This window comes from Rutilus rutilus (genome assembly GCF_951802725.1).
Source record: "Rutilus rutilus genome assembly, chromosome: 5".
Taxonomy (NCBI): domain Eukaryota; kingdom Metazoa; phylum Chordata; class Actinopteri; order Cypriniformes; family Leuciscidae; genus Rutilus; species Rutilus rutilus.
In genome coordinates, this window is record NC_140213.1 from 14,935,607 (window position 1) to 14,947,507 (window position 11,901).

The 11,901-nt window shown below is 42.0% G+C and overlaps 1 protein-coding gene across 1 annotated transcript in view; it reads right to left on the bottom strand.

The window, feature by feature from the left end:
• Positions 1 to 421: 421 nt before the first annotated feature.
• The window catches only part of uraha (urate (5-hydroxyiso-) hydrolase a), a 202,096-nt gene continuing 190,616 nt past the window's right edge, over positions 422 to 11,901 (bottom strand). The window contains exon 4 of the mRNA XM_084409658.1: positions 422 to 789. Coding sequence (XP_084265784.1) covers positions 700 to 789 — 90 coding nt within the window. The 3' untranslated portion in view covers positions 422 to 699. The remainder of the gene's footprint in view (positions 790 to 11,901) is intronic.

An 11,901-nucleotide genomic window follows, 5' to 3' on the forward strand; every position in this document is an offset into this window, starting at 1 on the left:
TTAAGACATTTATTTTCCTTTGGTGGTACAGCCTGAGACATGCACAATAAAAAGAAATTGCCTTCTACATTTTTGTTTTGCTTTTCCCTCCATTGTGCCGAACTCGTACCGAACCGTGATGTCTGAACCGAGGTATAAACCGAATCGTGAATTCTGTGTACCGTTCCACCCCTAATGTAAACGTATTGTCGATCGCAGATAGACAAGTTTGAGACGCTCGTGCTCGTCATGGTGCGGCGCCATCTAGTGTCTGGCACCCTGGGCAATTGCCCAGTTTGCCCAGCGCTTCCGCCGGCCCTGCGTGTCACCCAGCATACCCAGTTTAAAAAGTCACCGCTCACCACTGATGTATATGCATGTGCAGACTGTACGCGTACATATGTATACCAAAGGAATTAATGTACAATTTGTAATTTTATTTCGTGTTTATTGTACTTCAGTTTTACAAAAAAAGGATAAGAGAAATCACAGAAGTAAACATTCTGGAAATTATTCTGGAAACTGCTTTGTGTGTGTCTGTTGGCTAGTTGTCTTAAGAGTGATGTAGTTGCGAAGACAGCATATGTATCAATATAGAATTACTACAACAAATTTGTGAAATACTTATTTACTAATGATTTGTAATCATTTCATGAGTTACAAAAACATTTTTAGATGACTTACAACACATTTGTCACGTTAACATATCAATAATAATATCTAACTTCCTCTATATGTACTGTAAGAGAAACGGCTCAGAATCAGAGGAACATGGTACTTCTGTGAAGGGTCAGTGATGGTGAAGACAACCTGAAAAAACAAAACATACAATAATAAATAACACACTAACAATTGTTATTAGAAAGAGTGTAAAGCAGTGGTTTACAATCCTGGTCCCGGGGACCCACTGATCTGCATATTTTGTTTATCTCCATTATTTAACACACCTGATTCAGATCATCAGCTTTTTAGGAAAGAGCTCCATGAATGGAACTGAGTGTGTCAGATAAGAGAAACACACAAAATGTGCAAAGCAGTGGTTCCCTTTCATAGGTTCACTCGACGCCATGTCAACTGCTGATGCTATGGGATCACCCCCAGGTGTTATGATTGTCTGAAGCCTGTATAGAGTGACTGCAATTTATTGGCTGTTGGTGCTTACACTGCCCCATGACGCATATGTCACGTTCGCCTCAAAATGTCATGCTCATGCCATCTCACTCAGATTTAACTATTTTCAGGAAGTGGTTTATGTGTTGCCCTTAAGGAAGATTTGTCTCGCATTCTCTTGCCATATTTTCGTGCAGTTTTTCCAACTCCTCTCAGTGAATGTGATGAGTTTTTGGAAAGTGTGTGGCTCTGTGTCCTCAGTTTAGTCCTGAAATGGATACACATGACACATGAGGTGCGTACAATGTTTGAGTGTTAAACATGCTCAAGCAGCACTTAACTAATTGTCTGATTGTCGCCACTGTCATAGTTTAAAACGAAAAGTATTGCGCTCTAGACTAGCTTGGGGTGACAACAACAAGTTTGAGCATGAGGGAGAGCTGACGGGTTTTTTCCCTCCGCACACTCTCTCCCCGGATCATGTGCATTCAGAAAAAGAGCGCTTTTAGAACCCAAGCATTTATTAAAATTATTGCTGATTTTTGTCCTGAACCGGAAGCTCATAATACTATCTCTTTTTATCTTTTCTCACGCCAACTCTGGAAGTCTTGGCCATTGCTGCCCTCTAAGCCGTGCAGGGTCACCTCCACTTTGGAGCAAGTTTTACATGGCTGCTGGTCAGGCAGGAGCAGCCCTACATACAATAGCAGTATTGCAGGTTTACTAGGCAGATGTCTTAAAAGGACTTGGATGGGGGTTCAGGCCTGAATGCTGAGACAGTTTAGACAGGCTGATGACTTGGCGCTCCATGGCTGCATTAGTGCTGGCAGAATGTCACCTCTGGCTAAACCTGACTGACATCCGGGAGAAAAATAGGACCTTCCTTTTGAATGCTCCTCTGTCTCAGGAAGGCCTTTTTGGAGATGCTGTCACTACAGCAATCGGTTCCTTTTCAGCAACTTATTCCTTGTAGGGTGTGGGAGTTTGAACAGCATATGATCACGATCAAGTTCTCTGTAGCGCCTTTGTGTGGAACAGAAGAGTGAGCCATCGGCTTTGGTGCCACCTCGAAAGGATTGGGGCCCCAGGACTCACCCAGTGGTTCGCTCACGGCTAATGCCTCTCATTCTCAGGGCACAGGTAGTAGCTCCTGATTGCTTGGCTCATTGACGGAGGCCAGGTCCCCCATTGATGGACTTCAGCAGAGTTTGGACGAGCCACGGAAGCTGAGGCAGCTGTATTCCTTTAAGTGGCAGCTTTTTGTGTCGTGGTGTACACAGAGCAGTTCACCTCGCTGTTGGTTCAGTGCTGGAGTTTCAGCTTAGGCTTTTCCGTCCTTCGAGGGATTTGTCAGTTGTCCTGCAAGGGTTGAAGGGTCCCCCTTTTGAGCCATTGGAGCCAGCCTTGGATGAGCTTCTGACTCTTAAAGATGAACTGAACTGAAAATTTGAGTAAAGGTGATATTACAGATGTATTTTATTTATTCTTATTGGTACAATTATTAAAATATCAGAATTTGTTAAAAGGGATAAAATGGTACGTTGAAAATGTTGTTGTTGTTACACGGGCGCCACCATGTTGGATTTCAGCATTCCGCTACGTCACTGGCATGGTAAGCTACTCTGTTGCTAACCAACACAAGCAGAGCAGTCATAGCATGTACATAGTCTGAGGCTAGCTGACATGGCTGAGGAAACAGAAACCAACAGGTCTAGGGGGGGTTCATACTGTATTGCCCCTGGCTGTAGTAATGAATTGTATAGGGCTAAGGCAGCTGGGGTTACGATACATTTTCACAGGCTACCTTTGACAAGGAAACCAGGCTTTATAGCGTTCAACAAAACTGAGACTGACACACTCGGCATTCATTGAAATTGAGTCACAAAACCAAGCTAGATACCAAACGATCCAACCTAGGTAAAGGGCTAGCAGCTAAACACGTTGGAAGCACTTTTGTCAAACTCCACAAGATAGCCACCACTCCGACCATATAAACTGTATAAATAAATCATGACTCCGACGATATCACAGATCGATAATAATGCGTTTACTAGCAGCTAACTAAACCGCAGCAGGTCTGTAAACAGAATCCAATGTCCCTCTCCCTGAAGCTAGCTGATGTTCACCGTGTCAGGAAACATTGTTGATGCAGGGAGTTCAACTCGCAGAACTAACGTTAGCTGCTAGGTCCATAGTAAGAGGTATCTGTGCAGTAACCGGCCGTGCAGTATTTTGATTTTAACATTTTGCATGCAGCTAACTTAACAAGCGATCCCATTGGATGAATTCGTCCAGTCACATTTGTCATTTATCTGCCTCGACTTTCTAAAACGCACAGTACCTCAACCATGTTTTAGTATTTTTCTCTAAATGCACACGACATATATAAGCAGTCTCTATTTAATAAAATGCCTAATGTGCTTGTATACAATAAATGAGAGTGCATGACAGGCTACAGCCCTCCAACCTCCCACCACATTTCCCTCTTATAACACCATGAACCACTATTGCTCCATTAATAATTGACTAATAATTTGGTATACATTGCAAATACAATCTGGATCATACCTGCATTACTTTTATTTAGTGTAATTTACAACGTAACGGCGTTGCATGCTCGTAGTTTCTTTTGCACTTGATCAGTTAGGCGATACAGCGCGCGCCGCTGCATTTGCGCGTGCAATTGAAGAGTGTGCGCTACGAGAACAGGATAACGACTGACAGGACAAGAAAGTCAGTTTTTCTGAGGTGAAAGACTTTATTTCATCGTACACTTATGTCACTGCCTGGTAGTTCCTATTGTGCTGGGTTTTCTGAAGTAGGCCTAGTCATGATTCGCCTCTCATAACATAACATGCTCTAAACACGCACGCAGAGTGGAAAAGGAGGAGCGGGGGCGCGGGGAGCAAGGATCACAAATTTGAACTATATCGATATATGCAATATATACTAATTCCATATCGCATTTCAAAAATAAATGTTCCAGGTTGACCTCTCTGCAACAGATTGATTCCGGTGCACTGTCCATGCTCCGGCAGCGCCCGCACCCACACCAGTCACTTCCCCCCAAACGATCCTGTACTGTAGGTGGAGCCTGAAACTGATCGTCCTCCTTGTGGTGGTAGTCAGGTACTACTGGCCTGTACCTCACAGGCTCAAACGCGTAACCAAAAAGACTCATTTTTGTGTGTATAGGACCTGCAGCTGCAGCTGCCTATATACCTTCGCAGGTCCTACCATTCCAGTGACGTCATCAGAATTGCCAGCGTTCTTATACTAACAAACGCAATTTTTGTGTTGCTTTTAAAAAAAGCTATATTGATATTTAAAAAAAAAAAATTGTGTAATTTACTTTTAATTGTCATAAACAACACATTATCAATGTTGATTTTTTTCAGTTCAGTTCATCTTTAAGACGGCATTGCTGTTGGCCTTCTCCTCCCATAAAAAAAAAAAAAAAAAATTGAAATATATTTTAAAGTGTCAAAAATATATGTGCCATATATTCCAAATACATTGAAATATATTTGCATTGTTGTTCACTTATATTTATCATTTTGAAATATATTCTGAAATATAACAAAAATATATGATGTTAAGTGTGAAATATATTTACATTTATAAAATATATGACAAAATATATGGTCATAAAATGTTTAGCTTGCTAAAGAAGGGTCGAAAATGTATTTTGATCATAGTAATTCCTCTACCTTTTCCCCTATACACAACAGTAGGCTACCATATTTCACTACTGTATTATTAGACGCAGTGTTGAAGAAATTTCCACAGGCCACCAAGGGACAACTGCGGACAGCTGTCAACTCAAAAATAGCTGAACTCAGATTTAAAATGAAATAAATAAAAATGTAAAAAATAAATTGAAAATGTGTTGTTTGTTTGTGAAAAGTTAACTTTTTAAATTTCTAAATATATTTCAAATGAAACAATTTGCAAAAGTTAAAACATATATGTTGTTAGTAAATATATTGACATATAAATATACTGACATATAAATATATTCACATATTTAACTAAAATATATTTTCCAAAAAAATAAATATATTTTTACATATTGTTATGTTTATTCACTTAACATAACTCTTAAGAAGCACAGACTCGCAGTAACGTTTAACATGCTTCTGTTTTACTGAACAAGTGTCGCACACCAGTAGTTATTACATCAATCCGCTAACTTAGCACACATTCATAGTGGAGCGCAATGTTCTAACACAACACAAAGTAGTGCCTACTTCTATGCATTGAAATCAGAGTAAATACATAACAATTCCTCCCTTCCAGCTTTGATGCACTTATAAATCATCAAACAAAAAATTACATTGGCTGAATTCGACTCAACACCAATATCCAACAATTCCAATTTCACAACATGTCAATAACTTTTTTTTTTTTTTTTTTTTTTTTACAGAACACTTTCTCTTCCTTTACTTTGTTTCTTAATGTTATAAATCAAGTCTGTCCGGAGGTTTGCGAACCCTCTCAGGATATCTGCATCCCGGAGGATCAGGCAGGTTTGTCATTGGTTGAGGTATGTTCACTGTCTCTGGTGTGAGCATATTTTCCACAGTTGTCATGTCCGGTGTTGTAGTACTGTCCCCTAGATTCGGTAGAACAGCAGATGTCACAGTTTGACCAGTCACCTTTCCAGGTGAAGCATCCAAAAGTTGATCAACATGTCTGCGCCAGACGACATTGGGCTCAACACTCACAGTGTATGAGAGCGGTCCAGTTTGTGACAAAATTTCTGCTTGCTGCCATTTGTCACCCTGGCTGCGATAGTCTCTTGCCAGTACTTTTTGTCCAACGTCAAATGATCTCAGTTTCCTTTGTTGTTGAATGGGTGAACATTGTTTGTTTGACACATGTTTTTGAATGTCCGGTTTCAGTAGATCCAAGCGAGATCTCAAGTTTCTTCCCATAAACAACATTGCCGGTGACTGTCCAGTAGTAGCGTGTGGAGTGTTTCTGTACGCCAGCAGAAAGTTGGCAATTTTCTGCTGTAGTGGCACTTCCTCCTTTCTACTTGCTTTCATTGACTGTTTAAAGGTTTGTACAAAGCGTTCAGCTAGTCCATTAGTTGCCGGGTGGTGAGGAGCAGATGTTAAGTGTTTAATCCCGTTGTTTTTCAGAAAAGTTTGGAACTCCTCACTGGTAAACTGGGTACCATTGTCACTTACAAGTTGTAGCGGGTATCCAGTGCGAGCAAAAAGCATCTGTAGTTGGTTCACTGTTACTGCTGTAGTTGCTTTCTTCACAGTGAAAACTTCGGGCCACTTGGAATGAGCGTCGACCACAATAAGGAACATGTGATCCAAGAAAGGTCCAGCGTAGTCGATGTGAAGGCGTTGCCACGGGGCAACTGGCCATTCCCAAGTGTGAACGGGTGCAATCTGAGGTTGGCGCTGAGTGTGGTGGCAACCTGTGCATGTTTTGACCAGAGTTTCAATTTGGTTGTCAAGGCCAGGCCACCACACATAACTTCTAGCGAGACTTTTCATTTTCACCACACCCATGTGCCCATCATGCAGTGAGTTAAGAACTTTGGGTCGCAGTTTGGGGGGTACAATTACACGTGACCCCCACATGACACATCCTTGACACACGGTAAGTTGGTCTTTTCTGGTGGAATAGTCCGAAAGTTCTGTATCTGCGCGTGCTGGCCAACCATTCACAGTTAAATCATACACTCTGCAAAGCAATGGGTCGTTTCTTGTTTCTTTGCTTATTTGTGCACTTGTCACAGGGAGCGGTTCCATTTGTAACATGTGAAGGGTTAAAGCAGGATCAGAAACCTTCTCTGACAATGACTGAGGAAGGCGAGACAGTCCATCTGCATTTCCATGTAGTTTTGTCCCTTTGTATTCAATGGTGTAGGTGTGCGCTCCCAGGAAGAGAGCCCAACGCTGTAAACGAGCCGCAGCCATTGCAGGAACACCTTTTTGTGGACTGAAAATGGAAACTAGTGGCTGGTGATCTGTAATCAGCGTGAAATGCTTGCCATATAGATACTGGTTAAACTTTTTCACTCCCCACACTAAACTTAAAGCTTCTCTGTCTATCTGTGCGTAGTTACGCTCTGCAGGTGACAAAGAGCATGATGCAAAAGCTATGGGGCGTTCAGAGCCATCACTCATTTTGTGTGACAGAACGGCACCAATACCGTAAGGCGAAGCGTCACATGCTAGGCGCAGAGGCAACTTTGGGTCATAGTGAGTCAGCACTTTGTCTGAGATGATGAGTTTCTTTGCCTTTTTAAACGCCTGCTCACAGTCTTTAGTCCAATCCCACTTTGTGTTTTGATGCAGCAGCGCATTGAGTGGGTGCAGCACAGTTGAAAGATTTGGCAAAAACTTGTGATAATAGTTAACAAGGCCGAGGAATGAACGTAACTGACTTACGTTTTTTGGTTGTGGAGATTTCACAATGACCTCAATTTTGTCCTGAGTTTTGTGAAGTCCCTGTTTGTCTATTTTGTGTCCACAATACTCAATGGACTCCTTGAAGAACTCGCATTTCTTCCTATTTGCCTTAAGTCCATATTCCTCCAGTTTTGTTAAAACTGCGTCCAAGTTGACCAAGTGTGAGTTTTTGTCTGAGCCTGTCACAATAATGTCATCCAAGTAACATTGAGTACCTGGGATTCCTTGTAGCACCTGGTCCATAGCACGTTGCCAGATTGCTGGAGCACTTGTGATGCCAAACACGAGCCGGTTGTATTGGTAGAGTCCTTTGTGGGTGTTGATGGTGAGGTACTTGCGTGAACTTTCATCCATCTCCATTTGTAGATAAGCCTGTGCAAGGTCAATCTTTGTGAAGTGCTCACCATTTGCTAGGGATGCAAAAATGTCATCAATGCGAGGTAGTGGATACTGGTCTGCGTGAAGTACAGGATTAACAGTTACTTTAAAGTCACCACAAATACGCAACTTGTCTGAAGACTTTTTAGCCACAGGCACAATTGGTGTAGCCCATTCAGACCAGTCCACCTTGGATAATATCTGTTGATCCATGAGATGTTGCAGCTCAGCTTCCACTTTTGGCCGTAGAGCATATGGAACAGGGCGTGCTTTGTGAAACTTTGGTTTTGCATCTTCTTGCAGCTCAAGACGCGCTTTGATGTGCTTCATGGTTCCAATGCCTTCACTGAAGACTTGTGCATGCTTGTCAAGTATTTCAGATAACTTTTTGTCAGTGAGCTGTTTGGAGGCAATACGCAAAGTCTTTATTTCGTGCCAGTTGAGCCTGATCTGTCTTAGCCATCTGCGACCAAACAGTGGCACCCCTCCATCCTTCAGAACAAACAGCTCAAGATTGCAGGTTTGGTTTTTATATTTCACTTTCACTTTGAGTTTTCCCAGTGGTGTAACTTTTTCACCCGTGTATGTTTTCAACTTTACTCTAGTGCGTGACAGTTTTGCGTCTGGGAACTTTGCCTTGTAGTCCTTGGAAGATATGATTGACAGCGCTGACCCTGTGTCCAGTTCCATTTTTAATGGCACTCCATTGACTTTTGGTGTCAGCCATATCACATCACTGTCATCCTTTTCTGTAGCATACAACCCTAAACAGGCCAATTCTTCCTCACTAGAACTGTCAGAGTCTGTTTGTGCTACTTTGTGAAGCCTTTGCCCTCTTTTTACATTTAATTTATCTTTAGAGTTGCTGTACTTTGATTTACACATTTTCTGTATGTGCCCCCTCTCATTACATTGACGGCAGTCTTTATCTTTGAACCAACACCCCGTGGGGTCATGTGACTGTTTACCGCATCTGAAGCAGGGCTTTGCTTTGGTATTGCACAGCTTGGAGTGCATTTTGAATACAGAACATGTCGTTGGGTTTTTACCTTGCAGTTCTGTTGCATCCCTTGCTGCTGTCTCCACTGAAACAGCAATTTCCACTGCTCGTTGTAAAGTAAGCTTGTCCTCCGTCAAAAGCCGTTTTTGAATGCTCTCGTTGTGCAGCCCGCACACGAACCGGTCCCTCAAAGCGTCAGAAAGTCCATCTCTAAACTGGCAATGCTCGGCTAGTTTCCTCAGCTCAGCGATGTATTCTGACACGGACTCACTTTTTGACTGGTTTCTCTTGTGAAATCTAAAACGCTCAGCGATCACTAATGGCGCTGGGTTTAGGTGACTTTTCAGCGTTCGCGTTATTTCATCAAAAGTTTTGTCTGCCGGTTTAGCTGGAGCAACAAGGCTGCAGAGTAGCTTGTAAGTTTTCGCGCCCATAACACTCAGTAGGACTGCTACTTGTCTCTCGTCCTGTATCTCGTTTGCTAGACAGTACTGCTCAACTCTTTCCACATATGTTGTCCAGTCCTCCACCGAACTATCAAAACTGTCCATATGTCCCAATATTCCAGCCATTTTTACTTCTTGGCGTCCAATCACTTTTACCTTGGTCTTGATGAACAAACGTCCCCACCTCCGGCTAGCTCGTCCACGGCAGAACTGCAGGGTGAGCAGACGAAGCTTTCGTCCACAAAACCAAGTCCATTCAAAACTTTACACCGGTCTTATTCATCCGATGCATTTCACGGGTTCTTCTTAAGACTCGTCGCCAGTTTTGTTATGTTTATTCACTTAACATAACTCTTAAGAAGCACAGACTCGCAGTAACGTTTAACATGCTTCTGTTTTACTGAACAAGTGTCGCACACCAGTAGTTATTACATCAATCCGCTAACTTAGCACACATTCATAGTGGAGCGCAATGTTCTAACATGACACAAAGTAGTTTTTTGGAAAACAGTTTCATCGATTGCTCCTGTCTGCCTCGCTGCCTGCTGTGAGTGTGTTTGCTTCGGTGCTGTAAGCTCCGTCTTAGCCTCGTATTTCTTTGTTTTGAACCATCATTTACTACAATTTGTAGTTGTTTATACTAAATACAGCTTACCCAACATCTCAGATTGACATCGCTAGCTTCCGTTACTACTAGCACAACACGCTAATTCGCTAACTTACTGCTAGCCTGTTAACGCGCCACCCGTGCGCTCAGCTGTTTTATTTATTTATTTTTCTCTTGCGCGCTCGCGCCTTTGAGTTAATAAAAGCTCAGGTAAGTAATAATCAGTCAACAAACACGGTGAGTAATGTCTTGTCCTGTTATTGTCACCTGCACTTCATGTCACATGTTTAGCATAGACTTCTCTGTTGGCAATGTAGGATTTATATGTGATAAATGTAAGGAGACAGTTAGGCTGACAGAGAAGATTTCAGAATTAGAGACACGCATCCAAACTTTAATTGAGGATAGTAAGAGTGCTAGAGCTTTAGATACTATTTTGGATGCGCCTAGCATAGTGAACTCTTTACATGATTCGGTTCCAGCTGAAGTAGAGCCTGTGCAGCCGGGCAAATGGGTGACAGTGAGGGATCGCTCTAGTCGCGGATCAAAAAACCACTCTTCCGTTCCGATTACCACAACAAATCGATTTGCCCCGCTCAGTGAAACACCCACTGAGAATTCTGTTGATTGTGCCCTAGTAATTGGTGATTCGATCACACGGAACGTGAAAATAGAGACACCAGCGAACATAGTCACATGTTTGCCGGGAGCCAGAGCGCCTGACATCAAGATCTCTAAGATCATTATTCATGTCGGCACTAATGATGTTCGACTCCGCCAGTCGGAGATCACCAAAATTAATATTAAAGAGGTGTGTGAACTTGCAAGTACGATGTCAGGCACTGTAATTTGCTCTGGCCCCCTTCCTGTTCGCAGGAGTGATGAGATAGTTAGTAGATTGTGTTCACTGAATCGCTGGCTGTCTGAGTGGTGTCCGTGTAATAATATAGAATTCATAGACAATTGGAAAAGTTTTTGGGGCAAACCTGACCTGTTGAAAAGAGATGGTATTCATCCCTCCTGGGATGGTGCTGCTCTTCTATCTAGTAATATGGCTCATAGTCTTAGAGCTCAAACATGACAAATTGGGCACCAGGTCAGGAAGCAGACAGACTGGCTAAACCAACCGTCTGCTAGCGGCCTCGAGTCACCCAGGTCAGATAAATCCCATCACATAGAGCCTCTTTCACCTAGCTATCATCATAAAGAGACTGTGTCTGTTCCCCGATTTTGGAAATCCAAAAAATGTTTAAACCTATCTAAGGTTAAAAATTTAATTGATGTTCAACAAATAAAAAACAGCTATAATACAGATGAGCAAATGCTAAAGCTTGGGTTGCTGAATATTCGATCGCTTACTTCAAAAGCACTCATTGTTAATGATATGATTTCAGATAATAACCTAGATGTGCTGTGTTTGACAGAAACCTGGCTAAAACCAAGCGATTACATTACTTTAAATGAGTCCACCCCGCAAGACTACTGTTATAAACATGAACCTCGTCTTAAACGCAAAGGGGGTGGTGTTGCTGTAATTTATAGTAATATTTTCAAAACCACTAAGAAATCAAGTTTCGAATATAATTCTTTTGAAGTGTTAGTGCTTAATGTAAAAATATATAGTATAAATGATAAATCACGTTTGAGATTTGTGCTGGCTACTGTATACAGGCCACCAGGGCACCATACAGACTTTATCAAAGAATTTGCGGACTTTCTATCAGAGTTAGTATTGGCTGCAGATAAAGTACTAATTGTTGGTGATTTTAATATACACATCGATAATGAAAAAGATGCATTGGGTTTGGCATTTAAAGACATTGTAAATTCAATTGGAGTTAGACAACACGTGTCAGGACCTACTCATCGTCGTAATCATACTCTAGATCTAATATTATCACATGGAATAGATGTTGATGCCGTTGAAATTCTGCAGCAGAGCGA